Source organism: Mytilus galloprovincialis, chromosome 2 (assembly GCF_965363235.1).
Source record: "Mytilus galloprovincialis chromosome 2, xbMytGall1.hap1.1, whole genome shotgun sequence".
NCBI classification, from domain to species: domain Eukaryota; kingdom Metazoa; phylum Mollusca; class Bivalvia; order Mytilida; family Mytilidae; genus Mytilus; species Mytilus galloprovincialis.
Window position 1 is genome coordinate 98,367,030 of NC_134839.1, and position 25,832 is coordinate 98,392,861.

The 25,832-nt window shown below is 31.8% G+C and overlaps 1 protein-coding gene across 1 annotated transcript in view; it reads right to left on the reverse strand.

Moving 5' to 3' along the window:
* The window catches only part of LOC143065048 (uncharacterized), a 101,179-nt gene that overhangs the window by 4,480 nt on the left and 70,867 nt on the right, over positions 1-25,832 (reverse strand). Inside the window, exons 26-37 of the mRNA XM_076238353.1 lie at positions 24,353-24,442; positions 22,032-22,259; positions 21,525-21,639; positions 19,053-19,237; positions 15,127-15,259; positions 13,659-13,835; positions 11,554-11,655; positions 8,857-9,534; positions 4,756-4,854; positions 4,062-4,180; positions 2,894-2,961; positions 45-190 (exon numbers count right to left, since the gene is read on the reverse strand). Coding sequence (XP_076094468.1) covers positions 45-190; positions 2,894-2,961; positions 4,062-4,180; positions 4,756-4,854; positions 8,857-9,534; positions 11,554-11,655; positions 13,659-13,835; positions 15,127-15,259; positions 19,053-19,237; positions 21,525-21,639; positions 22,032-22,259; positions 24,353-24,442 — 2,140 coding nt within the window. The remainder of the gene's footprint in view (positions 1-44; positions 191-2,893; positions 2,962-4,061; positions 4,181-4,755; positions 4,855-8,856; positions 9,535-11,553; positions 11,656-13,658; positions 13,836-15,126; positions 15,260-19,052; positions 19,238-21,524; positions 21,640-22,031; positions 22,260-24,352; positions 24,443-25,832) is intronic.

Here is a 25,832-nt window from a genome sequence, read left to right on the forward strand (position 1 = left end):
GTTAAAATAAACTTTTTCACTCAATGCACATTGAGAAGTCTTACCAATCACATTGAAAGACAAAGCTTTAACAGTTTGATTTCCGATCTTTAAAGGATTGTTCTGTTTCATCGAATCTAATGTCATCGTGATTTCTTCTTTCGATTCTGTGCTAGTAATAACGTCATGATAAGCAATAAGACTGCCTTTCCTGTTAAATGTTATTTCAAATTATACTTATTTTTGACAAACCAATGAGGTCTCTGAAATAATATCAAATAATTCATGCCTCTATCATGGATATATCTTTTCGTAAAAGTTACCTGGTAGATGTACCAATCAAATTTTTATTTTTTCTTTATTTGTCACTTGTCACTGTACGTGAAATATAACGGGCAAGATGACACAGTCCACTATATATTGCAGTTTGCACTCACTAATATCCTTTTAATGAAAATGGTCGAGTATCTGTTTATAATACACAGGCAACTACTTCGACATGTTTTTAATATATATATGCTCAATCTTGAGGACCACACGTGTGTATTACACAGATTAAACGTTCTTATAACATCCATATTAGTAGTATATTTTAATAGCACTATACCAACTTCACTTGCATATTGGATATATATATATCCTAACTTAATCGCTATTCAATAGCCCGAGCTGCTATTCAGACTTTGTAAAATTCACCAGTGTCTGAGAAGAAAGTTGATGAGCCAGGGTTATGTCAAAAAACATTTCTCCCTTTTCTAAAACAAGTTCATCGGAAGGTATCAAGACATTGTTGATAAATATCAACTTCATAAATAATACAGGATGGTTTTGAAGTAAAAATTCTGGGTTCTCACGATGTTTATCATCTAAATAACGTGTTAAGTATTTTTTATTTGTCTTTATGTATATTACTTATACTTTTTAGTCTGTTTTGGTAATATTCATTTATCGTGGGTCTGTACCTATACATTCCGTCATTGTGTTAGTGTACTATAAAAAATATTTGTATTCTTGTTTTTTTAATTTTGCAAATGTGCTTTGTGTACATGCCTTTTTGTGTTTCTTTGTTACATATTTATTTATTTTTAGTAGTGATTTAGATAATAAAACAAGGTTGACTGCTGTACTCCAATTTTGATATTTTTATTGATCTTGTTTATAGATATAGGAAGATGTGGTGTGAGTGCCAATGAGACAACTCTCCATCCAAATAACAATTTTTAAAAGTAAACCATTATAGGTCAATGTACGGCCTTCAACACGTAGCCTTGGCTACCACCGAACAAAAATCTATATAAAGGGCCCCAAAATTACTAGTGTAAAACCATTCAAACGAGAAAACCAACGGTCTAATCTGTATAAAAATTGAGAAACGAGAAACACGTATAAATTACATAAACAAACTACAACTACTATACATCAGATTCCAGACTTAGGACAGGTGCAAACATTTGCAGCAGGATTAAACGTTGTCATGGTACCAAACCTTCTCCATTTTTCTGAAACAATAGCATAACTTCCCAACATAGAAAACCACACGATAAAATATTAATTGGAAGGCTTAACTCAATCAAAAAACGTAAATTAACACACTGTGAACGAATAAATTTGATCTGCGATACCTGAATGCAAATGCACAGTTAATATATATAAGGGACAAACATTCAAGGCCAAAAAGCAAACAAACAAATCCAAACAAAGCCATAGCAAGACACCACCGCGAAATATTTAACCCATCGAAAATAATCACTTTTGAAAAAAAAACGGTTTTAATAATACCTACAGGTAAATGAAAAATAACTTTGTCGTTTTAGGTATACTACTTATTTGTATAAAATTCTTCCAACAATTAGGAATACCAAGAAAGTTCTGTCATTTAAATACATAATTTAACACTAGATACAAATTGGGGTGAATATTAACAATAAAACTATACAATTAGAACTAGCTAAAACTTCCCTGTACAGATTTAAGGAGAATAATCTTGATGTTCATACAAATGTAATACGAAGAAGTGAAAATTAGTAGATATTCCCCTTTTTTCAAGGTCCTGTTTGTTTTGTTCATACACCATTATCAATATCATGGAATCTTTTGCGACTGTCATACAAGTGAGTTTAGCTGGCTAAGTCTACCATTTTCTGCATAAAAAATTCTGTACCAAGTCAGGAATATGACAATTGTTATCCATTTATTTGATGTGTTTGGGCTTTTGATTTGCCATTTCATTAGGGACTTTCCGTTTTGAATTTTCCTCGGCGTTCAGATTGTTTGTGATTTGACTTTTTCTCAAAAAAATTAACATTAACATATAAACAGTTTAGAAGGGGGGAATACAGAAATTAAAGCAAGTTTTGAAAAACAAACAAGTTGAGGTTCGTCAAACTGTGGTGCTTTTGCTCATTAGCCGTGTTGTTGTCTCTTTAACAATTTCCCCGCTTTCATATTTTAAAATATTTGATTCGGTCAGATGTTGTTATAGTAGTCCAATATATAAACAAACAAGGGGGAACACGGTCTCCTAAGCTTTCTAAAAGGAATTCGGATCTATGGATGTTTGCTTTATAAAACAATTTTTATCTGAAAGGAGCACACATTACAGGGATGAACAACGTGTTAGCAGATCCATTGTTGTGCAGCATATTTTTTTTCTTCAAATGTGCGGGCATCCAACCATAGTTCTCTCTTCATAAACGAGAACAGGAAAGCATTTGTATTTTGCTTATGGTTGAGCTGTTCATAAGATTGCACAACCTGTGTGTGTATATGCTTCCCCCTGGCACTACAACTAAAAGTATAACAATTCATGCAACAATGAGTAAGCGAAAATACTGATAGCTCCACATTAGTCAAGATAAGATTGTTAATCCCAATTGTAACAATTTGATTGACAAATTTGGACTAAGGTACTTACGCAATTGAGAGCAACGTAATATTGATAAAAACGTCCTTGATAGATGATTGAGAATAATACTCGAACAACTGAAAAAGAAAGGAGTACATATCTACAAATTAAATGAACATTTCTTTTTTAAATTATCTATGAAATATGTAAACATTAACTCGCTCGCTCGATCGATCGATCGATCGAACGCACGAACGACCTAACGGACAAAAACGAGTTGTTTGAGTATCCTTTAAACTATACAAACAGTTTTTGGCCAAAAGATCAAAGTTGATTACAGTGTGTATAAAAAGACGAAAAAATTCAAAGGAAATACATTCATGTTATCTGTAATTACTTAGCTTTTTCGATAACCGTCTATTATTTTTATTGAGCTAACAAAATTTTTCATATTGGTTAAATGCAATCTATGATGGAATTAAAGGTAAATTTCTTTAACGATTCGAATAAAAAGTAAAATAACAAAAATACCGAACTCCAAGAGATTTCAAAACAGAAATTCCTTTATAAATTGGCGAAACTCCTACACATAAAACGAATTGAAAACAACTGTCAAATTCCTGATTTGGTAAAGGCATTTTCTTATGTAGAAAATGGTGGATAATCCCTGCTGAACCTCTCACTTACATGGTAGTCGCAAAGAATTGTAACCTACTTTTGAAAACATAATTGACGATTTTGTTAGAAAACTGTCCTTTTGTTAAGGTTTTCATATGTTTTAAGAAATTAATGACTATATGTTGAATTTATGACTATGTGCTATTTTTTGTCCATCGCTTAATTATCCTAATACAAGTCAGTTTTAAATTGTTTAACAAAATATCGAGCTTAAAGGTAAACTCATAAAGGGGAAGTAAAAGAAACTTGTGGGTTGAAACAGGTTATAAAAGGTACCTCATGACTTTTCTTATTCATACATATAATCTTTGTAAACTCCGTCATAGTACGAACCTGAACGATATGATAGTAACAGTAGCCATGTTGGGAAATTAGAGGGACACGTACAATAGAAACAAAATTGAAAGAAAGCACATTAAACAAGCTTGTTGTCGATTTGCCTTTAGAGACGAGTTTTGTTAAACGGTTTATTGATGAACGACAGCAGACTACACACAATGTCATACAATTCCTTTTGTCATGTGATCTTAATAATTGTATAGATCATAAATAATTTTACCCCTGTGAAGGTATCTTGGAACAGTTTTTTGTATGTTGTGGTTGTTGTATCTGTCAAATCCACTGTGACTTCGAAATCAAGGCGCAAATCTATTCTCTCTTTATACGTCTTTCCCACTCCTATTAATGAAAATAAAAACCAATAACTTCTTGGGGGGAATAGGGAGAAAAAATCTAGATACTTAATGACCTTTAGTAGCATAATTATACAAATATTCAAAACACAAAAAGAAGGAGCATTTTAAATATGTGAATCAGATACGCTCATATTTAAAAAAGAAGTGAAATGTCAAAACTACATATGAGTTATAACTGTACACGACACGACGGCTTGGATATTGATAAACATGCCAAATCTTATACAACAAAGCTGACGAATATTTATATCTGGCACAGACAAGTTTACTCGTAAAACAAATCAATGATTGCATTTTCAAGTTGATGGTAAAGGTCAAATACATGTTAAAGTAATACAATAAAATGTTATATACTAGTATATTAATCTGCATCATTCAAAATATGACAAATGTATGGACAAAATTTGGCTTAACAATAAACAACAATAAAACACGGGCTCAAATTCATACCTAATATGTAAATGTGGCACTTGAGAACAATAGATTGGAATCTTCATCAGTAAAGTAATAGAAGTAGAATTTTGTTATTGAATATCTTATATTTAAACTTATGTATACCTTCTGTAGCTTTTTGTGTCGTAAAGACATCAACACTGTTAGTTGTTGATGAATCAATATCTAGACCGGGGCTAACACTCATAGTTGATGTCATTAAATCTAAAACAGATAGATTGATATATCTTAATTTGTATGTTCAGTTTTATAATGTAATAACATGTGAATATAAAAATAAGAAAATGATTTCCAATGAGAAAACTCTCCATCAGAGACCTTATGACATAGAAGTTCACAATAATAGGTGACCTGGTTTACATTCAAACTATGAAAAAAAATGATATACAGGCTCCTAACTTGGAATAATCACATATGGAATATGGTGGGGTTAAATTATTTGCTGGTGCCCAAGCCTTTCGCTAACATGGGAGATTGGTGTAACTGTACAACATAAGAACCATCATCAGATCGAAACAATACAGAAAAAAACTAGCAAAAACACAGACTGAACTTGGCAGGGTATTTATACAATACCTCAACAAAAAAGATCTGAGATTAATACCTCCGACTAATTCAAAGGCGACAGCAACTCACCACAAAGTCATGCAGCTAAGACTTGATACCGAAAGAAGTTTTTGACATTCATTTAAATATGATTTATTTTCAAATTAAATCCTGCCTTTATGGATTTTAAGGTCTTTAGAAGTTTTTGTTCATAAGAATGATACTTATACTTCGAATAACAGACCAGTCTTCACCAAGGCATGAACGGTCAAATTGATAGGAAACTGGGTTTTCTGTATTTTGAATGGCGCTTTCGGGCTTTTATGACATGTCATATTCTATATCTATTTTGAGCAGAAAATTGATGAAACCAGGGTTATGTCAAAAAACTTCTAGTCCCTTTTCTAAAAAGAAGAACATAGGAAGATACCAATATCTTGTTGATAAATATTTCGTCACAACTTCCCAAATAATACATGATGTCTTCAAATATTGATTCGATGTCCTGGCGTTACTTGACTCTTTAGTCAACCTTTTGATAATATACTTTTGGCTTGGCTATTTTTGCTATGAACTGTTTCTTTAGAATATTTGTATATCATTTCATTTTCCTTTGTTGAAATAGTTACATGTTTTTATAGTTATTAAGATAATAACACAGTGTTGACTGTCGTACCCCAATTTTTGACATTTGTGCCTATTAGGTCTGTTTGTTTTGCTCACATATTGCTGTCAATATAATTGAATTATACGCGACTGTCAAGTGAGAAGTCCGATGAATAGTTAACTTGTACAAAAAATCTTCTCCTCTGAAACTACTAGACCAAATTCAACCGAACTTGGCCACAATCATGATATAACATGCCAAATCTAATACATCATGTCTGACGGATATCTATATCTGGCACAGACAAGTTTACTCGTAAAACAAATCAATGATTGCATTTTCAAGTTGATGGTAAAGGTCAAATACATGTTAAAGTGATACAATAAAATGTGATATATTAGTATCTGCATCAAAATATGACAAATGTATGAACAAGATATATAACTATACGATAAACAACAATAATCGTTTGAACTGTGTTGCATTTGTCATTTCGGGGCCTTTTATAGCTGACAATGCGGTATGGACTTGCTCATTGTTGAAGGCTATGCGATGACCTAATGTTGTTAATTTCTGTGTCATTTGGTCTATTGTGGAGAGTTGTCTCATTGGCAATCAAACCACTACTTACTTTTTTATGTGATATATATGTAAATGGGGTACTTAAGAACAATATAATCATGATTGACGCATCTAGTTAAAAAAAAATCAGATGCAGCATGGCTAAAAAATAGGACATAGCGCTAAAATACAAGTTCTGTTTTTTCTATTGAAAACCATTATAATTAAAGAATATCTGACGAATCAAAACTGTTCAGAATGTCGAGTTCTACGAATTGTTTTTGACGTGAAAACTTTCAGGCGACTTCTTGCAGGTTGTATTTTTGTAAATATAGACCATGCAATTTCCCATAGGAACTTTTTTTAAGGCTTAAAATGTCCCACTTTCACTGTCAAATTTCAAAAATAAGACCCTAGAATGGAAGTTCATTTGCAATACTTTTTTTTTTCAAAGGTCAACATATTGGTCTGAGCGGAATATTTTTAACATTTATATACCCCGATCTCTTAAGAGTAAAAACTTATACTAAATTTCTGAAGTACCCCTACCTTCATTTTGTTTTGTCTTACTCAGAATTAAAGGCCGCCGCTATTTATGTTTATTTATAATTGTAACATTACCAAGTTATGTCTCTATGAGATGAAACATAGAGATCATATCTGGGACTCGTTACGTAAACAAAATGAAATATCTATGTATATTATATATCTTCCTGAAAGAGGCGTGGTTTGTGAAACAGCTGTATTAACAAAGTGCAAACTACAGGAGTTGTTGCCTTTAAATGTGAAGTTTCTGCTTTTTATCTCTAAAACTATAATAGATAGAGAGAGACTTTAAGGTGCAAACATGATCAGCAAGACCGGATCTACATATAAGTATTGCATTGTCCATATCTGTATTCGTGATTATAGTTATTGCCCTTTGATGATGATTTTTACCAATTTTTGCATTTTTGCCTTATATCGTAATAATTATAAAAGAAAGACAGAAACATTTATAGGGACAAATTATCAGCAAAACAAGATCTACATTTTAGACAATATTACTGAATTTTTTCTCTATATTTGAGTTTTTGGCCTTTACTGACGATTTTTATCATTTTTGTTGCGTTTTGCCTTATGAGATAAAAAGTGTAAAAGATGGATAGAAAATTTAAGTAGCAAAATGTTCAGCAAAACAAGATCCACAAACAAGTCAAATTTTATCGATATTTTTTAGTACACAGCTACTTTTCCATAGGTACTATTTCTGTACTAAAAATCTGTAGTACTGGAAATCTACTTTTCATATTCAGTACGATTTTGTTACTTTAAAATTATTGTAATATTAAGGTACCTCTATTTTACAGTACTTTTTTGTACTTGAAATTTAGGTACTACAGATTTTGGTTATTACCGTTACATTTTCAGCATTTTGAAAGTTTTTCTATTCTAAATCTTTTAAAGTTATGATTTTCAAACGGAATATTGTGATCACTGTTGGCGTTATTTCTGTACTAAAATATCTAGTACAAATCAAGTACTGTTAAATACAAGTACATAAATATTACAATAATTTTAAAGTAAAGAAATAGTACTTAATATTCAAAGTAAATTTCCAGTACTTCATATTTTTAGTACAGAAATAGTACCTATGAAAAAGTAGCTGTGTAGACTGTCACTCTCAATAGGAGTGATTGCCCTTAAATAAGGATCTGTTTACCCTCTTTTGAGTTTTCGAAAAAAACTATAGAAGAAAGAGAGAACTCTTAACAAAAAATGATCAACAAAATAAAATTAAGTTATTGTCATGAAATTTGTGTAATTTCTACGTAATCTGCAAGGATAAAAAACTACCGTTCGCAAATAGATCAAGGAAATGACTACTAAATGGTAAAAATAAAAAAATCCGCAATATTAAACTTGACCTTGTCAATATCAGTTGTGAACTCGTAATTAGAGTTATTGCCCTTTGATGACGGTTTTGACATATTTTGGCATTTTTATAATAGATAGATAAAAAAAAACTTTATTGGGTATTAAAATATAATAATACATTTAATTTGAAAACCATTGGTAGGAGGTTGCAAACGTTATTGCATGGACACTATTCGGACCCGTTCACCGCCCAACGTATTTAATAAATTAATAACTGTTTTTTTTCCATGGAAAACCCAGTAGATCATTTTCATGTTAACAATTTTTGACTCCAGAATTTATATTTTTTCGACATGTTACCTGCTTTGTGGTAGGAGATCATGTTAATCGGTCAAGCAAGAGCAACATAAATATGTAAATTCAAGCTTTTAATTGGTACAATTATGAAGGAAAGTTAACTGTTAAATGCTTTCTATACATAATTAATAATAGGAATACAATAAAATTTCCCCCAAATTGCACCAATTATATATTTAATTTTACTTCTTTTAGTTGCTCGCAATTGACAAAGACAATTGACTGATCCCAATATGTAGATTCAAATAAAAGAATATTAATGTTGATAAGAATCCTACCTGGACATTTCTCGACAACAACAGTATCACTGTAATACTTTTGCAGCGATGTTCCATTCTCCACAACTATCGCAACTATTGTAATATTGAAGTGATCAACTTCCGACATATTTCCTCCAAATACTTCAATTGTATCTAATATATCCATAGACGACAGTACAAATGTTCCCGTATTAGTTTCTTGCCCTAAACTCAAATTAAAGTTTTCAGGAACCGTTATGCTAACTTCAAGTGTCTCTGAACTATCCATGTCTTTTAAAGGTGCATTTATCTGTAAATTGGCATAATTCTTCTCCATGCTAAAGCAATCGACTCTTACTCGCATGTCAACACCATCAAGAATAGGTTCGATAAGAACGGTAATGAAACTATTTCTCGTAGAGTTTCGTGAACCTTGTACCAACTCAGCAAGGACATGAAATGTAAAATTTCCAGATATATCCCTTGGTGGCATAAAACTAATATTTCCGAAATCACTAAAATCCAATTCCCAACGATAATCAACCATTTGTCCAAATGAAAATGTCGAATTTTCAGGAAAATTCATAATGTAAATCTTGAAGCTGTCGAATTGTGTTCCATTTGTAACTTTTGCCGACATATATATTGCAATTTCTGAATCTTCAAATCCCTCGGCATCGCGAGCATCAATTATTGGTGGTTCAACTGGTGGTGTATCTGCAAAAAATGTGGAAATAAAAAATTAAAGCATTACAATTTTTAACGGTAATAATCACATAATACGATACGAATCAACGATTCGAAGTTTTACATGTAATATTAATGTGTCGCATTAAAGTCTTTAACAAAGATGTTGGAAATTAGCACAATGAAATAAATATTCTTCGTACTGAATTAAATTGTATTCCCATCATGTCAGCATGCATGAAAAGTGTCTAAACTAAGTTATCATTGTTCATAACAAACTACATCCATATAATAATTGGACATAACACATACTTATAATATATTGATTACTGCTACCAAAGCTCTCAAAATGAAACTTACCAAGTTTACAAAATTCTCGACTTGCTATTTGAAAGCACAAAACTAATTTTGATAAATCACAACCAATTCTATTCTGATTGTAGAAGGATATTCGGATACAGATGTGCACTATAGTCTGCGCATATGTCAAAGTTCATGTCATAATAAAAAAAAAACACCAACAATCTTTCGGATGATTAATGTAAAATGAGGACGAAAGTAAGAATAGACGGGCAAGCATACCATCCCCATATACCACCATTTTTCAAAAATGAGGAGTATATTAGGTGTAACACGTGGATAGCACTTCTTACAGAAGCTATCCGAAATGCACATACGTAATTAATCGAGAAACCAAATGTTTACCAATAATTTCTCAAAAGCCACAATATTCATGAACAAAATTTCTATTCTTTATAATAATACAATTTTAGCGACTTGGACAGGCCAAATGACCCTGGCTGCGAACTAGGTGTGCTTGGCACATGCCAATAACATTGATACACATTAACATATCAATAATTTTTAAAAGAAAACAGTATTTTCTATTTTAAGATCAATGACCTTGAACATAGATATGTTGACTTAAATAAATAGATGTAATTCTTGTTCTTGTTTTAAAAAACAATGAACTTATATTTTAAATCTTAAATTCAATAGGCATCTACCTCTTCATTATATCAACAGGCCGCTTTAGTCTCATTCAAATCAGACAAGGACACACTGTATGGAAACAATTTGTTTCGAACGGACATAAAGACAGACCAAAAAGGATTATGCACTCAACTTATATTTTATTCAAAACAGTAAGACTTAAAACTGATTAAAAACAATAGCTTATCATATAAACAATATCAATACACTGAATAACAGCACAGGGGCTTGTTACAATTGCCGGGTTTACTATCCATACGAACCCCTAAAAAAACACAAGGGAGGAAGCTCATTTGCGACAATGCTTCAAATTATTGTTGTAAATTTTTTCTAAGACTTTCACTTACTTTGTGACCTGAATAAATATGTTCCCACTTGAATTATCTCTCCAATGACATATATTTGTTACCTTAAATAACCTCTATAACTATTGTAATCAATAAAACAAACTCGACATTTTTGAAATAGAACGAATCGAGGCCCTACATTTGAAAATGAAAGTACTAAAGCGACACCTACCGGAAAATATATTTTCGGCTCTCTCAGGAGTTTACCGAAATATGAGGACGAAAGACAGTATGTTCCTAATAATTCCCGCCAATTTTTACATTATTGTAATAAAAAATACCGTAAACTTCCGAAAAGCATAACATTTATGTAAACACCCGAGAGTGCCGAAAATATATTTTCCGATAGGTGTCGCTTTAGTACTTTCATTTTCAAATGTAGGGCCTCGATTCGTTCTATTTCAAAAATGTCGAGTTTGTTTTATGGATTATAATAGTTACAGAGGTTATTTAAGGTAACAAATATATGTCATTGGAGAGATAATTCAAGTGGGAACATATTTATTCAGGTCACAAAGTAAGTGAAAGTCTTAGAAAAAATTTACAACAATAATTTGAAGCATTGTCGCAAATGAGCTTCCTCCCTTGTGTTTTTTTAGGGGTTCGTATGGATAGTAAACCCGGCAATTGTAACAAGCCCCTGTGATAACAGTATAAAAATAAAAATCCGAAGACAAAATATTTTGGATTATTGTTTATAAATAGTTACCTTCGCTGCAATCGGAACCATAGAATCCAAAGTCACAGACACAATTATTGTTGCTTGTACAGTTTCCATTTCCAGAACAATTGTTCTTGTCAATACAAATACCTAAATTTAACAAAAAGCTTGAGTAAATAATCTTAAAAAAGTCTTAAAAATTGAAAAGATAAAGTAAAACTCCATTCTTAGCTGTTGCTAGTTATTTACACAATGACCAACCATGCGTGTACCAAGTCAGAAATATGACAGTTACTTTCTACTCTGACAGATGATATATTTGAGATTTTGATTTTGACGTTTGACAAAGGATTCCCAATTATTTTCTTTTTTAAATTTATCATATTTTATTGAAATCTGTACATTTGTTAGTTTAAAACATCAAGTACCGGTACCTTATCCCGGCCTCGTTAACATTAGTAAATATCATATTTATACAGTTGTTAGTATTTGTTAGTATTATACATCAATTTTCAATATTTGAAAAAAATATACCATGTCAGTAATTTAAAAAAAAAAGAAGTTTACCATTAAGATTTTCAAACATAATTATCTGTATAACAAATGCACAGGTTTTGAAAATATATATATATATTGTTTTTTATATTAAATTTCTTTTTTTCTTATTTGCACATGAACATAATAATTTACACACATATATTTAATAGACACAGCTGTTTTAGTTTGATACATTGCAGATAATGATTTTAAGACAGAGGCTGTTTCGATATGAAATATATACATTATATGTGGAGTCTATTTGGTTTTTGTTTTTATGATAATAAAGGAGTCCAGGGGTTCAAGGATTCCCAATTTAAATATTCCTTGGACTTCGGTATTCCTTTTAATTTTTTTATATATACTACCAGCGCCATGTCAAAGTAGATGTATATAGAGTTACACAACTGACAAAACATGCATTTAATTTTAATAATCAACCTTTTAAAGCTAACTGCTAACTTTTAAATGCATGTTTGACTGTCCCTCTGGTATCTTTCGTCCCTCTTTCATTAGTTTTGGCTCTCTGTCACAAGGCACAAAAAGTCAATAAAAGCACAAAGTTTGAAGCCTGACTTGTATCATAAAGGTTGAAATGATTCCGTACCTAAGTTGGACACCCATCACTCGGAATATCGTTATCGGTCGTCTCCAAGCCGTAAAAGACGTAACACGATGTTACACATACTCTAAACGTTAAGTTAACCAGAGCACAACTTTTCGGATTTAGAACAGATTCCAACTAATAATTGCCGGATGAGCAGAAGACCTCCCTTAACGACTCCTGAACAAGATCGCTATATCTGTGTATAACATCTACATCACCAAGCCGTTAATACCACATCAACCACTGTAGCCGGAAGACCTGGATCGCGAAAAAGCACTTTGCAAGCGACTTCAAAACCCATCAGACCAAAAAAAGTATGTTGGTGCAACACAAAGGTTCAAAAGCGACTTTCTTCATGATGCAGAAACGTGATGGCAACATACAGTTTTACAGGTGCCAGAATGTTTTACGTTGGCCAAGCTTCAAATACAAAACCGTCATCTCTTAAATACACCAAAGGAGTTTTCGTTAATATCAAAACGTGAATGAATATCTGTCTTACATGCCTAAATATATTAATTTTACTGGTCTTAATTGAGCAGATTTATAAGATTCGATAATTGTCAGCTTTCCTAAATGTATCTACAGTGCATTTTAAAATAGATACTTACGGCGCTTTCGCTCGAAAAAAACGAAAAACAAATTGATCTTATAACTATTTATCGACGAATTGATTGGGGGAAAAGAGGCTGGACAGATTTTCGGTAAAACAAGGAGTTTATACCTTAATGCAAATATTTTAGACATGAATAAATAATATGAACGCTAAAAAATGACAGGCTAATGTCTATTTATATTTTAGGGAAATTATTTGGTAGATGTATGATACTTTTTTTTAAATTCTAAAGTCGTCAGATCATACCTTTTTCGTTGTCCATTTACAATATTCAATGCGTCAGGAAGACGCTCAGGTGTTACCGTTTCACAAGAAATATAGAAGGCTACGTTTCGTGGAAATGATATATTTTTACAATTTATTTACTCCTGTTAAACAGTAAAATGTTAATACCTGTTACTCTTGGAAAGTGAACATGAATAGTATTCATTTCTTTGATACTTTCGAGACCAGGTCGGTTGTCAGTAAAATCCACAGGACTAAATAAAAGTTCATATACCTCGCCAGGAGGTAGCGGTATTTGTATGACATCTTCGGTTATTCCAGTAAGTAATGTCTTATAGCCATACTCTACAAAAAGTTAAATTCTCTATCATATTCTCTTACTTTTTATTTGTTTCCTGCATTTGTTTCATTTCAAGTGAGATTTGAATATCGGTAAACTTATATTGCCTATATTTATATTTACAACGTGACCTGATGACAAATCGTTACCTATTGGACAATTGTAAGAACCTTTTTCCCCCCAAGGTAGTTTTATTTATCAAAAACTATACAGCAGTGTAACTTTGATCGCACTTTTTTTAAATATCTAGGATTTTGATTGGTTGATAGTTGATGTATATATGTATTTTTTTCTATAAAACGAACAGTTTTAATAATTTTCTATTGGCAGGGTTTATGTACAAGGACATGTCTTTTTTACCCAAAGTAATTCCAAATACAAATTTGCCTTTTACCGCTTTACGGTGACTCTTGATCATGTTTGCGTCACCAGTTTTCAAGTAGAAACTTGATGAACCAGCGTCCTTTTCTTTTAAAAATTTCATCGGAAGATTCCAAGACCTTGTTGATATATACCTCATATCAATTTCACAAAATAAAACATGATGGTCTTGATGTATAGAGTCTAGGTACTGACGTTGTTTATCATCTCAAATAAGTGATATACTGTTCTATTTTTAATTGACTTTGTATATTTTTTCACCTTTACTGTTAAGTTCATTTTTGGTAATATCCTTTTGGCATGGATCGGTACATACATCCCTCCAATGTATTGTCACTTTTTGTATTCTCGTCATTCATTTTGTTATATGCTTGGGGTGTCTTTATTTATACCATTTTGTTTCCCTTTGTTGACATTTTTTTCAACGCGACGAAGATTATATCACAGAGTTTACTAATGTACTCTAATTTTTGTCAATATAATATAATTCTATGCAACTGCTATACAAGTTTTTAGAGATCTAGAAAGCTATAAAATCTGGTTTAACCACCATTTTATACAGAAAATGTCTGTACCAAGTCAGGTAGATTTCATTTCATTCATTTCGTTTAATGTGTTTGAGCTGTTGAATTTGCAATTTGATGACAGAATTTCGGTTTTGAATTTTCCTTGGAGTTTTTTTTATACAAAGTTTGATTAAAGGCAGCTGTTTTGCTAACGTCTTGAAGAAAAGTTAAATGTTTTCCGAAAGTTTTAATGAATCATCTCTAATTATCTTCATTGTAATATTAAACAAATATCGTATGGTCATTGAAATGTTTTCGTATTTTTTTTGTAAATAAATACATGTATTAGTGGAACAGAATTTTCTATACTCTGTGAATACCATTGCCAAATATGTATAAATAATCAAACCCGATTTCAGTAGGACGTCTGTAGATTGATATCCAGATCCTATATCATGATAGGAAATTGCTACTGCCAAAATTTCTGAGCTCAGCATTTCCTGGACAACAGAGCCATTAATTTCAGGAGGAGAGTCATCTATCTGTTCAATAAAATTGAGAATGGAAATAAGGAATCTATCAAAGAGACAAAAACCTGACCAAAGAGTAGACAACAGCCGAAGGCCACATTACACAAGGAATTGAATAATGTGAAAATAATAAATCTGTTCTGCTAAAGACACCAAACGCCATCCGTCATAAAGTACCCGACAAAATATATAAACCACGAAACCAGAAGACAATACAAAAGACAGGGTATATCAGGGTAGCGACTGACTTACGTAATGTAACTGTTACCAGAAAGCTAAAAAATTGCCAATAACTGTATTAAAAAGTTTTACATCACATGACAAATAGGAAGTTCGATGTCTGTAACATTCATAATAAACTATGCGGCAGCGCTTTTGGCTCATTCTTGAAGGCCATTATGTGACATATAATGGTGATCTTTTATGGAGAGTCTCTAATGGAGAGTTGTTTCATTTGCATCTAATTATTTTCAATCCAGCAAGATCGGAAACTTCACATGAGGAAAAGAGGAATTTCCTTCCTGTTCAGTTTACCAGTAGGACTTGATACAATCACCACCACTAACGTTGTACATCAGGAGAAGGTAATATCCCAAATTCCTCTTTAATTCCAAATCAGTCTGTTCCTATTGTATTCTATAACTACACCAAAATCATTGCACCTAGAGTATTTAACAATAAGCAAAAATTGCACGACCTTGATTTAGAAAGCATAAAAAAAAACTCTTGACATGTGACTGTTCCAATTCGCCTTTATAGCGCCTCTGGTCATGTTATTACTGAGGATCTGAACATGATTCAACATCTCCGAAAGGTCACATGGTCCTAAGTTAAGAGAAACCCAACACATAAAGTGGAACCATAACTTTAAAGTAATTATGGATACCATTGTAGACTACGCTAGAACATGGATTAAACGAGAAGAAGTTCACTTGACCAAGTAACACACAACGGTCTTGAGGTATATTGTTTTAGTACTGACGTTGTTTATCATCTTAATAACGTGTTATAATATTATTTTATTTTTTCTTTGCAAATTAATAGTTTCTGTATTGTCTATTTTTTGTTATAAACGTCATTGTGTTATTGAGCTATGGTTATTTTTTGTATTCTTATCTTTCGTTTTTGCTTATATGCTTTGTCGATATGCCTTTTTAGCTCACCTAGCCTAAAAGGCCATGTGAGCTTTTCTCATCACTTGGCGTCCGTCGTCGTCGTCGTCGACGTCGTCGTCTGTCGTCGTTAACAATTTTTCAAACATCTTCTCCTCTGAAACTACTAAATGGATTTGAATGAAACTTAAAATGATTGTTCCTTAGATTATCCTGCACAAAGTGTGTGCTTCGATTTTTGATCCGTCAAAAAACATGGCCGCCGTTACTTAAAATAGAACATAGGGGTCAAATGCAGTTTTTGGCTTATATCTCAAAAACGGAAGCATTTAGAGCAAATCTGATAGGAGTAAAAATGTTCATTAGGTCAAGATCTATCAGCCCAGAAATTTTCAGATGAATCAAACAAACCATTGTTGGGTTGCTGTCACTTAATTGGTAATTTTAAGGAAATTTTGCAGTTTTTGGTCATTATCTTGAATATTATTATAGATGAAGATAAACTGTAAACAGCAAAAATTATCAGCAAAGTAAGATCTACAAATAGGTTAATATGACCAAAATTGTCAATTGACCCCTTAAGGGGTAAATGTCCTTTAATGACAATTTTTCACAATTTGTTCATCATATTTGCTAACTTTAAAAAATCTTCTTCTCTGAAACTACTGAATGGATTTGGATGAAACTTAGCATGATAGTTCCTTAGATTATCCTGCACAAAGTGTGTGCTTCGATTTTTGATCCGTCAAAAAACATGGCCGCCCTTACTTTAAATAGAACATAGGGGTCAAATGCAGTTTTTGGCTTATATCTCAAAAACGAAAGCATTTAGAGCAAATCTGACATGGGGTAAAAATGTTCATTAGGTCAAGATCTATCAGCCCTGAAATTTTCAGACGAACCAAACAAACCATTGTTGGGTTTCTGCCACTTATTTCGTAATTTTAAGGAAATTTTGCAGTTTTTGGTCATTATCTTGAATATCATTATAGATAAAGATAAACTGTAAACAGCAAAAATGATCAGCAAAGTAAGATCTACAAATAGGTTAATATGACCAAAATTGTCAATTGACCCCTTAAGGGGTAAATGTCCTTTAATGACAATTTTTCACAATTTGTTCATCATATTTGCTAACTTTAAAAAATCTTCTCCTCTGAAACTACTGAATGGATTTGGATGAAACTTAGCATGATAGTTCCTTAGATTATCCTGCACAAAGTGTGTGCTTCGATTTTTGATCCGTCAAAAAACATGGCCGCCCTTACTTTAAATAGAACATAGGGGTCAAATGCAGTTTTTGGCTTATATCTCAAAAACAAAAGCATTTAGAGCAAATCTGACAGGGGTTAAAATGTTCATTAGGTCAAGATCTATCAGCCCTGAAATTTTCAGACGAATCAAACAAACCATTGTTGGGTTGTTGCCACTTAATTGGTAATTTTAAGGAAATTTTGCAGTTTTTGGTCATTATCTTGAATATCATTATAGATAAAGATAAACTGTAAACAGCAAAAATGATCAGCAAAGTAAGATCTACAAATAAGTTAAATATGACCAAAATTGTCAATTGACCAGTTAAGGGGTTATTGTCCTTTAATGACAATTTTTTCACAATTTGTTCATCATATTTGCTAACTTTAAAAAATCCTCTCCTCTAAAACTACTCAACCAAATTCAACCAAACTTCAACTGAATGATCAGTAGGGTGTATAAAATAAAGTTTGTGTTTTATTTTCTATTTTGTACAAAAACATGGCCGTCATGGCTAAAAATAGAACACAGGGTAAAATGCAGTTTTTGGCTTATATCTAAAAAACTCCAGCATTTAGAGCAAATAAGACTAGAAGTTAAAACATGTATTAGGTCAAGGTCTACCTGTCCTGAAATTTTCAATTTGCAATTTGCAAAAAAAATAATTTGTTGTGCTACTTCCAAAAATAGCTGTACATGTTTGCCTGGCATGGTTCTATATGTTCAATAAGGCACTGTTTACCAGGTGAGCGATTCAGGCTCTTGAGAGCCTCTTGTTATTTTTCTTTGTTATGTTTTTTTTGTTTTTATAGCAATTAAGATAATAACACAATGTTGACTGCGTACCACTTTTTATTTTTATTATTTTTAATTTTTTTTATTTTGTTCACATATCATTGCCAATATAGGTGCGACATTCATACAAGTGAGTGATTAAGTTAGTTATAAAACTAGGTTTAATCAACCATTTTCTAATCAAGAAAATGCCCGCACTATTAAGTTAAGGATATGACAATTGTTATCCATTCATTGATGTATTTGAGCTTTTGATTTTGTCCATTGATTAGAGACGTTCCATTTTGAATTTTCCAGGGAGTTGGTATTTTTGTTATTTTCCCTTTTCATTTTAATATATTTTACTATTCATATTGATATACATGTGTACTCATCAAATCACCTCTGATAAACTCATTTGTAATATTAAAGGAAACATGCTGTATAGAAGAATGTAAGTCGTCTAAAAACATAGAGGTGGACAAACATGAAAATAATCTATATGTATTTTTTTTTAATGTAATAACTTTTTGTGTTAACTTTCAAATACTTGATGTCGTATTGTTTATGAATTAAACTGATTTTAAAACATTTTTTTTTATTAAAATTACATTATGAATACAAATTGCAAGTGGATGAAAGAATATTTCTTAATAATTTCTTACCGTATTAAAAATCAATGGTGTATCAATCGGTTCGTTCTGGTCGAAATAAATAGATGCTTTTAAATCAATCCTTGTCAAGGTTTTAACATCTGTCTTTGGTTTGACAGAAAACGTAACATATCCTTGCCCATCGGTCCCATTATTTGGTGGGAGAAATCCTTTACGTGGATCGCTCGGAGAAAGACCTAAGTTGTAAATAAATATCTGTAAACACTGTACAAAAGTGAAGAACATTTGTTCAGACTATAATTTTAGTATGTTATATAAAAAGAAAAAGAAATGCCTGCAACATAATGCTGTAACGACATCGCACAAACGAATAAAATATTCCTGAGGAATCTCATTAATATCATTCAAATAATCTTGAACTGTCAAACAATAAAATAATGCTTTATTGATGAGGATCTCAAACATTTTGAAAATATTCTAAAATTCTAAACTGACAATGAAGTGCGGAAACTTAACCGATATATCATTTAATTCATATTAACATGGCAAATAATAGGAACATTTTAACATATAAAAACTTTTAGGAATTTTGGTCCTCAATGCTCTACAACTTAGTACTTTATTTGGCCTTTTTAACTCTTTTGGATTTGAGCGTCACTGATGAGTCTTTTGTAGACGAAACGCGCGTCTGGCGTAAATACAAAAACTTAATCCTGGTATCTATGATGAGTTTGTTTTCTTTATGTTTACTTTATATAGCGTCAAATTAAGCTTGATATGACAAACAAGAAAACATAAATATAGTTGAGGGTTGAAGAAAAAATGGGAAATGAAAACGAATGAACAAATGAAAAAAAAATATAGCATCATTGCTGATCTGTTGATAGTAGATTAAATGACAAAATATTTCCCCGAAAAACTTTTCCTATATAGTAGATTTGTTTAATTGGCAGTCTAAAAGTTAATTTTATGAACCTTATTTCAATCGGATTAGTTAAACAACTATATTGTACCCTTTAAAAAAAATGGTATATTTTTAACTAGAGGCTCTTAAGAGCCTGTGTCGCTCACCTTGGTATATGTGTATATTAAACAATGACACAGATGGATTCATGACAAAATTGTGTTTTGGTGATGCTAATGTGTTTGTAGATCATACTTGACTGAACATTCTTGCTTCTTACAATTATCTCAATTTATAATGAACTTGACCCATTAGTAAAAGAGGAAAATATTTTGTTAAAATTTACAAAAATTTACAAAATTTACAAAATTATTAAAAATTGACTATAAAGGGCAACAACTCCTTAAGGGGTCAACTGACCTTTTTGGTCATGTTGACTTATTTGTGGATCATACTTTGCTGAACATTATTGCTGTTTACAGTTTATCTCTATCTATAATAATATTCAAGATAATATCCAAAAACAGCAAAATTTCCTTCAAAATTTCCAATTCAGGGACAGCAGCCCAACAAACAGTTGTCGGATTCATCAGAAAACTTCAGGGCAGATAGATCTTGACTAGTAAAACAATTTCTTCCCATGTCTGAATTGCTCTTAATGCTTTGGTTTAGAGTTATAAGCCAAAATCTACATTTTACCCCTATGTTCTATTTTTAGCCATGGCGGCCATCTTGGTTGGTTGGCTGAGTCACTGCACACATTTTTAAACTAGATACCTGAATGATGATTAAGGCCAAGTATGGTTGAATTTGGAACAGTAGTTTTAGAGGAGAAGATTTTTGTAAAAGATTAGGAAAAATTACGAAAATTGGTAAAAAAAAAAACTATAAAGGGCAATGATTCCTTTAGGGGTCAACTGACCATTTTAGTCATATTAACTTATTTGTAGATCTTACTTTGCTGAACATTATTGCTATTTACAGTTTATCTCTATCTATAATAATATTCAAGATAATAGCAAAAAAACGGTATAATTTCCTTAAAATTGCCAATTCAGGGGCAGCAACCCAACAACCGGTTGTCCAATTCGTCAGAAAATTTCAGGGCAGATATATCTTTACCTGATAAACAATTTCACCCCGTCAGATTTGCTCTAAATGCTTTGATTTCAGAGTTATAAGCCAAATTCTATATTTTACCCCTATGTTCTATTTTTAGCCATGGTGACCATCTTGGTTGGTTGGCCGGGTCACGCCACACATTTTTTAAACTAGATACCCTAATGATGATTGTGGCCAAGTTTGGTTTAATTTGGCCCAGTAGTTTCAGAGGAGAAGATTTTTGTAAAAGCTAACGACGACGGACGACGACGGACGACGGACGCAAAGGGATAAGAAAAGCTCACTTGGCCCTTCGGACCAGGTGAGCTAAAAAGGGTTTTTGATATTTTGTTAATCTTTTTTTGAAAAGCAAATAGCGAAAGCGGCTTTATATATAAGAACATGCCTTAGTTATTATTTGCTGCATAATGCCCTAGAGAGACCTTAAATGAAAATACCAACCCTATACATTTTATGATTAAAGCATAAATGACATTTTATTCATTAAGGTTTAATACCTGTACTGGCCTCAACTGTTTGAAACTCCCAAGTAACTCTTTTTTTCAATATGTCCAATCCACCTCGAACGCGAACAAACAAACCTTCATATATTTCAGTCAAATTTACAGATACCTACGTAATTGAAAAATTAACTAAATTTATAGTTATTTAGCCTGTGATACCAATGTTTGTAAGGAAATTACAAACAAATAAGCATGAAAATAATATGAAAATACATCACAAATTTTATAAGGCAGCATATATTAGTCCAATACGTATCATATGTAGATTTCGATCTTATGTCTGTACACTCGAATATTTTCATCTTCTTTTGCGTTGATTCATGTTATTTTCAAAACAAGTATATGAATTATGTTAAGCTGTCTGATATGGTAATTGAAGCTAAAACATTTCAGCTTTGTACTAAAATAAGTTAACGTATAATATCAATTTAAAAAATGAGGATGTTCAAAATGTAAAGTCTACTACACAACCATAACTAACTATTTTATTTAAAATAGTACCTGGAAATGTGTTCTTTCCTTCAATTCATGATTAAAATTTCCGAAACCAAACTTGCCCAATTTGAACGTTCTCATATCTATGGATTTATCGAATTCATAAATTATGAAAACTTTCTGTGCTGGAGCTGTTGCGTTAGCGACATTTTCAAATCGAATTTTTATACTCATTGTAGTATCCTTTTGGATGAAACGAGCAGCACCATATCCTAAAGGTCCAATGATGTCATTCTGCGCAAAAAAAAACAACATTATATCGATATATATCATATTTATCAAACACTCTTTTCTTGGTAGCATATTTACAAAATGACATCTGTAAAAAAAGTTCTCTAATTTTATTTACAAGTCCAAATTTCAGTACTCGTTTTAAATTTACTGTTTCTATTATATCGCATTAATCTTTTTGTTTGGAACATAAAAACTCATCAAAGTTACTGACAATCTATTTTATGCCAGACTCGCTCTTTGTCAACTTAATAGTCATCAGTGTTGTTTAAATATAAGAGAAGATTGTGATCAACGTTTCAAATTAACCTTTAAGTTTTAGAAGCATGATTATTTGTATCATTTTTATTAGTTGTTATTGGCTTTGTACTAACTTCAGTTACAGCAAGTACTCTTATATCTGTGTCTTCTTGTTGTGTGGATGTATAAGTATCATACAAAGTCCAGTCCATGTTTTTGTTATGTATATTTCTGCTTTAACTATCACGAGTTAAGGCCTTTTCAACTGATTTTTATAGTTTGTACTATTACTCCGCTGTCCAGGGTTAGAACAGGGTTGTCGCTTTCATTTTAGTTTAATCCCGCCACATGCTGAATGTGCTTATCCCAAGTCAGAAGCCTATAATCCAGTGTTTGTCATTTTTTGTTGTTTATAATATTTGTTTTTCGTTTATAATTTTGTACATACATCATGACATAAGTTTTCTCGTTCGAATTTCGGAACTTTTTATATCTGACTATGCGGTATGCATTTTACTTATTGTTGAAGGCCGTACGGTGATAATTTTTGTATCATTAAGTATCTTGTGGAGACTTGTCTCATTGGTAATCATACCACACCTTCTTATTGATATATTTATATTATGTTGATTAATAGCATATTTCTGTCACGTTCTATATAGTCAATTCTTGTCTTCTACGACATTTTTCTCCATTATTGAATTTGGTAACAATAACCTCTTCCTTTAGGTTTTAAAAATGTTAATCCTTAATTCCGTGACTAGGGTCTGTTTTTACATTTAGACAAACATTAATGAAAATGTAATTAGCCTTGTACTCATTCATCATGTAGATGCAAGTCAATTGTAAATTTATGTACTGGTAGTTAACAAATGTTCAAATCTTATAAAACGATGTTGAAGATACAAATCATGGTGAAAAACAAAACTTGTGGGACTTGCTTGAAATCGGATAGTGAGCGACAGTGGTTTGCTTTGATTGGTGCGATGACAAGATAAGTGCAAAATTACTATAAACATGCCATGTCGCAATGTCACAATCGGTAAAATCACAGCCACATGTGGAGCAGGATCTGCTAACCCTTCCGGAGCACCTGATATCACCCCCAGTTTTTGTAAGGGGTTGTGTTGCTTAGTCTTTAGTTTTCTATGTTGTGTCTTGAGTACTGTTATTTCTCTGTTTGTGTTTTTCTTTTTTAGCCGTTGTCAGTTTGTTTTCGATCTATGAGGGTTTTTTTCACATTACCCTTTCGGAGCATTTTTTCTGTAACGAGTGTTACGCATAAATTGCTAATAACAATTGCTAATAAATTAGTTGTTGATATTAGAAAATACAAGATCAGCACGTGTCATGGAGAGTAGTTTATACTCGATCAACTTCATTTATGTCGAGAAAAAGAACAACATATGAAGCAGAACTTCTAGTTGAGGTACGTATACTCTTAATTTCACTGGGACATTTGAAACCCAAGCGAGCTCTGAAATGGGGTTTATTGAGATACAAGACATTATTAATATATCTGTAAGGAAATTAAAGAATTTTGCAAGATAGTTTTCCCTTTCTATGAATGAGTACAAAAACAAGTAAATCCGTAGAGGTTGAAATCTCAAGCCACTTAACTCAACATATATGTCGTCGTAAAAAATATTACATTTTTTTATGACATGATGAATCACTTTTCGATTGGATAAATTTACAAAACGGAAAATATATATACATGTATATATATTTCATTACATAGTATAATTCTCTACTCAACATCATCAATTACTCCAATATGCAATACATCTTGTGTGAAATTTCAAATCAAGGGCAACATTATGAAAACTTAGATTAATAAACCAGATAGTTCTTACCGGATCAAATGATCTAATCCATTCTATTATTTTATCTATTAATTTATCAAATGCATCTGGCCATAAGTTCGATGCAATATTCTTTGCGTCCTGTAAATAATGGTTTAGGATTAGTATCGGTTTAAAGTATAGGCATATTGTGTAGTGTGTGATTGTACTAATAAACAATACAAACATCTTTTTAAAAGAAAACACACAAAAAAAAGCAGTCAACAAAAACACTTTTTAGCGTTAAATTAAGACAGTGCAATGAATAATATTTAATGTTCATATAATTATAGAATATGGTGCGTGATCTATCATACGATTATTCAGCAAGATAATAATTTTATCCCAAAAACGCTACATTTTCATGCATCATCTATTCATAGCAACGTTTTGTATATTGTTATCGTTCACAACTGCAATTTAGATTGTTTTGTTAGCTTAAAACCTTAACTGTACAACTAATATTTCACCAATTAGGAAAGGCATCTTGAGGAAACTTGTAGAGGTGACCGGAAACTGTTATTCGATAAAGGGGATAAAACAACTCATAACAGTAACACAATAGATTTATCCGAATTAAGCCAACCTTCCAAAAGCATGCAAATAGAAAGGTTTTTCACAGTGCCATTTAATTCATTAAGCTATCACGTACGCCTGAAATGTCTTTTCTGTTCTGAATGTGTCATCCATTGAAATACATAACTCTAGCTAACACGTTAGGAAAGACTGCATTCATGAAGTGCAACTCGGAATAAAAAAGTGTACTACAAGTGAGAGATTTAGCTAGCTATAAAACCAGGTTTAAGCCTTGTACCTTTCACAACTATTTACACCACTGGGTCGATACCACTGCTGGTGGACGTTTGGTGCCCGAGGGTATCACCAGCTCAGTAGTCAGCACTTCGGTGATGACATGCATATCAATTATATGGTCAATTGTTTTTAATTTACCGTTTGCAAAAGTACGAACTATTCGAAATACTATGGATTTTTTAATCCCAGGCATAGATTACCATAGCCGTATTTGACACACCGTTTTGAAATTTTGGGTTCTCAATGCTCTTCAACTTTATACTTGTTTGGCGTTCTAACCAATTTGATCTGAGCGTTACTGATAAGTCTAATGTTAACGAAACGCGCGTCTGGCGTATTAAATTATAAGCCTAGTAATTTATAACTATTAATACACCATTTTCTACATAAGAAATACCCGTACCAAGTCCAGAGTACGACATTTGATTTCATTCGTATGATGTGTTTGGGCTTTTGATTTTTCTATTTGCCTCGGAGTTCGGTATTTTTATTATCATATCTGTTATTTCTATTGAAGTTTTTGATTGTGTTACAATACCATTTAATATAACATATATCGACTCGTGATAAGTATAATTCTTGTTCAAAGATAATCCTCTAATGATTTCATTTTTTTGTTGCATTGATATAAACAAATATTTGAATAGCATATATATCATTTTCAAAGGAAGTATTAGAT